Source organism: Brienomyrus brachyistius, chromosome 8 (assembly GCF_023856365.1).
Source record: "Brienomyrus brachyistius isolate T26 chromosome 8, BBRACH_0.4, whole genome shotgun sequence".
Lineage (NCBI taxonomy): Eukaryota > Metazoa > Chordata > Actinopteri > Osteoglossiformes > Mormyridae > Brienomyrus > Brienomyrus brachyistius.
In genome coordinates this window covers 9,886,497-9,892,755 of record NC_064540.1, presented here as the reverse complement: position 1 = coordinate 9,892,755, position 6,259 = coordinate 9,886,497, and the positions used below count along the sequence as shown (strand labels likewise).

The following is a 6,259-nucleotide window of genomic DNA, read 5'->3' as shown; positions in this document are numbered from 1 at the left end:
TTTGAATGGTTTACAAAATCAAGAAGAAATATGAACTGAAGTATTTTGAGGGAGTTTGTTGGAGAAAGACAACCTTCAGTTAGAAATTTACTTGTCAGTTACAGCTTTTTCCAAGTCATATGCAGATGAAGTCTGGTGAGATCATGCAAAAACTAACAAAGGTAATCGTGCTGTGGAGCAGGGCTATTGTCATTAACAAAACTACCAGAAAACTAAATTTTCAAAAGAAAGCAATAAATATATATATATATATATATATATATATATATATAATATATAAATAAAAACTAATAAAACCACACAGAAAATAAATTAAACCTATACGATTTCAAATGAAAATGGACAATAATATATAAATAAAAACTAAATAAAAAAAAATAAATATTGGACTGGAGGCTCGTGTTGTGGAAGATGTCAAGATAATAATGTCTTCACTGCTGGGTGTAGTAGGGCCACAGACACATGGTTAGATGATGTAGGCAGCCCAGGGCTCCCCTAATGTATAAAATTGTACCTAAGATTAGGTGGAGCTGTCCAAAGTGACATTTTGTTAGGGGTCCAGAATTTCTAACTACAACTTGACACGGTACAAGAAACAATTCCATTATTCAGAGACATAATGAAGCATTAATGAAGCATTATCCTTAAAGGAGAACATCATACCGTGTGAGCTGGAGGCACCCTATCCACAAGCTTTAGGACAAAGGCTAACGGGGACCTGTCAGACCACATTGCTGTATTCCACTGCTCAGACATGCAGGCTCAGTGCTCATATACCTAGTTTGGATGCTGACCCTATTTTGAGTCAGTGTACATTCAGGTGTGTGATAATAGCTGATGATGCTTTTGACTTGGTAGTGGCTCATGGTTGATTACAATAACATTCATTCTTTCAAGTGTGTAGCACCTCCCCTGTATATGAAAATAAAAGGAAACACTTTGTGGCAGCCTTGCAAGAAGCAACCCAAGGAGATACACTATGTGAGGTCTGCTGGGCTGTTTGGCACCAGCTGTGAGTACATGTTTAAAGGCCTCAGAGGAGGCCGGGCAGAATGAGTGCGCGTTTAAAGGCAGCAAACACCAGTGACTCTAATACTACAGGAGGCCGGGCAGAATGAGTGCGCGTTTAAAGGCAGCAAACACCAGTGACTCTAATACTACAGGAGGCCGGGCAGAATGAGTGCGCGTTTAAAGGCAGCAAACACCAGCTACGGAAGATCAGGCAGGACGTACCTGCCAGATTAATACTACAAAATAAAATTCAATGACTGCTTGAAAATAAATCCAGTATTCGTTTAATACAAAAGGTACATTGTGGAAGCTACAATAAGGAATGGACACCTTGGTATATAAAAACAAGGAATACAGAAACAGCAAAATTTGTCTTACAATGCACCATAAACTGATATGATTTAACTATGTTATAAAGGAAAGCGTTTTATACAGAGATGGTAACAATATGCTATAAATGTGAGGAAAATTATAAATGCAGCTGTTTTTAAAATGACAGTGGAAATCCACCAAAATTGTTTTAGTAGCATGCAACAAATGTTATCAAATTACAGCAGTAAAAACCAAAACAAATGTCCATTATTTACGTATTGTCTATCGCAGGATAAGAGTTTGACGTAAAAGCAGTCAAAACACCATGTAAAGAATACTGCCACAACATAATAATTGAAACGTGTATTTATATATAGGAATATAAAGACGTTTTAAGAGTGTTAAAATCTGACACTTCAAAAACAGTTTAAAAATATACAGTACTTCGATCTTGTTCACAATAGAAAATCGCCGAGGTATTTTGCCCAGATGGAAACATTATTAGTACAGTAAACAGTATCTCTGGATTAAAATCAGAACGCTTCATTCAAAGACTTTAGCAGATGAAAGACGTAGCTTTCACATGTAAGAAGCGCAGTACCAGGTCTTCAGGTAGAAATCCTATTTAGAGTGCAAGATTGTCGGCATGGACAAAAAAAAAATAAATCAGGCAGTGTGGACTAAAGTGTTGTGTAAGATGCTACTATTAAGAGGAGAAAGGCTGTATGTAGTCTATGGTAGAGGGAGTGCCCACATATTTGGGGAACACCTTCTGAGGCAATTCCAAATAACAAATCAAGCTGTTTTTAGCTTGTATGAGAAAAAACTTTTGACAGCTCAGCTCCCATTTCTTCATACCTCCGTAAGACTCTCTCTGTTTCACTGGATGTTTTAGAATTTAAATTTTTTTTTCATCAAGTTTCACAAAAGGATGCATTAATATAATATGTTTAAATCTGGATAAACTTTAGGAACCATCAATTTAAATAACATTTTTATAACTTTCTTGTTCACCTGATTGTTTTACAGTACGTAGAAAGAAAATAAAATCACATTTTAAAATAAATCTTATTTTGAACGTAACTTTTTAAGTGCTCGTATAATGTATGCTCGTATCGTTTTCCCAAAATGAACTTTGTGGGAATTCAAGTTCTGTAAGCAAACTACTAAAGTGAACAGGATTTAAAGATGGACTACAGAATTTTTAAAACATGTTATCCATTAACAACCCTCAATGATTTGTATGTCAGGGGTTAATGGTACAGAAATATCACAGTTTAAAAAAAGGGAAAAAAAAAATCAAAAAGTGCTGTGTATATCTGGAGTTCTTTGTGAGGTATAACCAACCAGAAAAGCTTATATAGTTGCCATGGAATCGTTGAATGCGGCCTCTCCCCCAATCACCTGAACATCCCAGGTGAGGCTCACGCTGTGACAGGATCCCTGATTCTTGCATCGTTATTGTAAAAGCTACCAGGTTGAGCTACAGGAGGGGCAGACACTCCCCAGCCAGTGAGCCCAGAGAGCTGCAGGAGCAGGCCAATCCCAAGCTCACTGCTCCACATCATGTTAAAGCACCATAACACCACCCCTATCCCTCCCAAATGGTGAGGGAGGCCGGTTTGCGGTCAGCAGTGGGACTACTCGCAGGCAAAATAGTCTTTAAGTGGGGCAAACAGGTGCCGGATCACCGGGACGCTCCAGGACCGGCCCAGCAGCCTCTGCCGGGCCCCGCGGCCCATGTTGGACACATCGGTGTAGTGCACGGGGAAGCCGAAAATCCTACAAAGAAAGCCAGAGAAATAACCAGCCAATCATAATAATTAAAGACCTAACAAATCACTAATCAATCATGCGTTTAACCATAAAGAGACTTCAAAGAGGCTCTCCATGATTTGACAAAAGTTCCTGGCTTAAGTGTGTGTACAAAAGCATGAATGCTGGAAATGAACTCATTGTTTACTAATACAATTTGTGTATCCCACCAGATATAGCCCAAAGCCCAGACTCCCCCTCAGACGGCTTCTTTGGGGGGGTCGGGGGTGCTGGCGGGCTCACCTCTCCATCTCACTGCACCACAGGATGTCCTCCTTTCCATTCATGATGACGGGGAAGTGCTGGTCCTTGCCCTGCTTGATGGAGTTGGAGCGGGTGGTGATGGTACGCACCTTCCCAAACTGGGGACACCCAAAGGCCGACACGCACGTTAGCACTTACCGGATCACACAGCCAGAAAGACATGTAGTGCCCACACTCACCTTGGCTACACGCCCATGTTCCAGGCAGTCCTGCAACTGGAGCTTATCCATCCCTGAGGCACACAGGGGCCTGATGGGGACACAGAGCATATGACCTTGGGGGAATGTGACGTGAGGATGGAGGAGCTACTGCGGGGCCTATGCCTCCATAAACACATGAGAACAGAGGAGGTGCGGGGCCACCCTGATGCAATATGGGAGACGCACCTGTTCATCCCCGGCAGGTTCCCCCAGAAGTAGCGCGCACGGTGTGCAGCTGACACCTCGATGGCGTCGATCATCACCGGGTTACACTGCGGCATTCAGACAGCAAGCACCAGTGAGCAGGGGGTCGGGGGGGGGGGGCAACAGAACCAGAACATCAAACTAAAAAACAACAAATGCGAGATGAGAAGCAGGCTGATGTGTACATTGTAACATGTCAGTGTTGGTGCATGTTTTAACATGTGAGAGTCATGTGTGTGTTTTAACATGTGTGAGGGTGGCACGTGATGGTGTGCATGTTTTAACATGTTTGGAGGCAGTGACAGCGTACATGATTTAACACACTTGAGGCTGTCGTGCAGGTTTTAACGTGTGAGGGTAGTGTGCAGGCTTTAACGTGTGAGGGTAGTGTGCAGGCTAACATGTGAGGGTAGTGTGCAGGTTTTAACGTGTGAGGACAGCATGTGTATTTTACTGTGTGAGGTCAGTGTCGATGTGCATGTTTTAACATACATGAGGGCGGCGTGTGTATTTTATCACGTGCAAGGGTGATGTGCGTATTTTAACATGTGAGGGTGGCGTGCATTTTAACATGTTAGGCTTGTGTGCGTGGTTTTTAGTGTGCAAGCAGTATACGTGTTGTAACATGTGAGGGCAGTATGCCTGTTTTAATATGAGTGAGTTCAGTGTGCATGTATTAACGTGTGAGGGTAGTGTGCATGTGTTCACATGTTTGGGTTGTGTATTTAACATATGTGATGCCCGTGTTGGCATGCATGTTTTAGCACATGTGAGGATGGTATGCATGTTGTAACATATATCAGGGCATCGTGCATGATTTCGCATGTGTAAGGACCACGTACGTGTTTTAATATGTGAGGCCGGTATATATTTTAAAACGTGTGAAGTCAGCTTGCATGTTTTGTCATGTTTTAACATGCATGAGGTCAGCATCCATGTTTTAACATGCATGAGGTCAGTGTCAAGATGTATATTTTAAAACATGTCAGGCTAACATGTATGTTTTAACATACATGAGGGTGTCATGCACCTTTCACCATGCATTAGGCCAGTGTGCATGTTTTAACATGTGTTAGAGCGGAATGCATTTTTTAATGTATGAGGGTGATATAAATGTTTTAATATGTGAGTGTGGCGTGTTTTAGTCCACGCGACGCTAATGTTGGCTTGCATGTTTTAACGTGTGAGAGTGGCTTGCGTGTTTTAACATGTGTGAGGCTAGTACTAGCATGCACGTTTTAACATGCATGAGGGTGACGTACATGTTTTATCATATGTAAGGACCTCATGCAGGTTTTAATGTGTGAGGCTGGTATGTGTTTTAAAACATGTGTGGTCAGCATGCATGTTTTAATATGCACATTTTATCGTGTGTGAGGCCAGTGTCAGTGTGCATGTTTCAACATGTGTACAGGCAGCATGTGTGTTTTAACACACTTGAGGCCAGTGTACATGTTTTATCACGTGTGAGGGTGATGTGCATGTTTTATATGTAACATGTATGAGGCCACTTTGTGTGTTTTACCAAGTGTCAGGCTTGGTCGCATGTTTTAACAAAATTAAATTATTTTTCAATAAGAAAAAAATGACTATTTATTGTCTATACTGTTTTTGATTGACAGTACCTGGATCATTTTCATGGTATGTTTCACCATACAAGTGAATCTAAAGAGAAACAGGAGAAACTCAGATCTGTGCATGAAGATCCTGAGTCTCTAATGCAGCCATTTGAAATCTAAGATGTCAGGTACTTCAGTTTCCAAATTTTTCTAATTCGCTGAAGCTTCCTCGGCATGTCCAGTGCAAGTAGGTGTGTTTGTATGCATATGTGTATGTCTGTGCGTAAGCACATGTGTGCTGTGCCCCCAGGTCACTTCCTGCACCCCTAACCTCCAGGAAGCGTGAGATGTCCCTCTTGTCATTGACGCCCATGGCTACCACGTTCTCAAAGAGCCAGAAGAAGGGCCGGTTCTGCCCAGGTTTGGGCCTGGCCACGCTCAGCAGTCGATAGAACTCAAAAAAGAGGCGTCCCGTGCCCTCTGGGCCCAGAAAATAAGAGACTGGGTTAGCAAGAGCTAGGAACCTTACCCGGGGAAGACAGCGCAGAAGGGGTTGTGGAGGCTGGCCGTAAGTACCTCCATATCAGCGTGTCCTGCTTGGGGCAGGTTCTCAACCACAAAACCAGGAAAAACTCTACTCACAGTATTATCATAAAGCAAAAATTAATAAGGGAACGTGGATAATAATATACATAATAAAATAAAATACATAATAAAAAATTCTAATAAATAATAATGCGAAGCAGGGATTTCTAAATGAATAATAGAATGTTTTAAAGGCTGCAGGGTGGCTTAGTGGCTTCCACTATAGCCTCATTACTTTAGAGTTGGGGGTTCAAATACCACCTGTGTGCTGTTAAGTGAATTTCTGAATTACCCATCCAGGATGTTCCC

At 41.8% G+C, this 6,259-nt stretch overlaps 1 protein-coding gene across 1 annotated transcript in view; it reads right to left on the bottom strand.

Annotated features, from left to right (window-relative positions):
- Window positions 1–1,272: 1,272 nt before the first annotated feature.
- LOC125747540 (DNA (cytosine-5)-methyltransferase 3B-like) overlaps window positions 1,273–6,259 on the bottom strand; it is a 36,554-nt gene continuing 31,567 nt past the window's right edge. The window contains exons 18-22 of the mRNA XM_049022884.1: window positions 5,697–5,845; window positions 3,789–3,874; window positions 3,582–3,651; window positions 3,382–3,500; window positions 1,273–3,105 (exon numbers count right to left, since the gene is read on the bottom strand). Of these exons, the coding sequence (XP_048878841.1) occupies window positions 2,964–3,105; window positions 3,382–3,500; window positions 3,582–3,651; window positions 3,789–3,874; window positions 5,697–5,845 (566 nt within the window). The 3' untranslated portion in view covers window positions 1,273–2,963. The remainder of the gene's footprint in view (window positions 3,106–3,381; window positions 3,501–3,581; window positions 3,652–3,788; window positions 3,875–5,696; window positions 5,846–6,259) is intronic.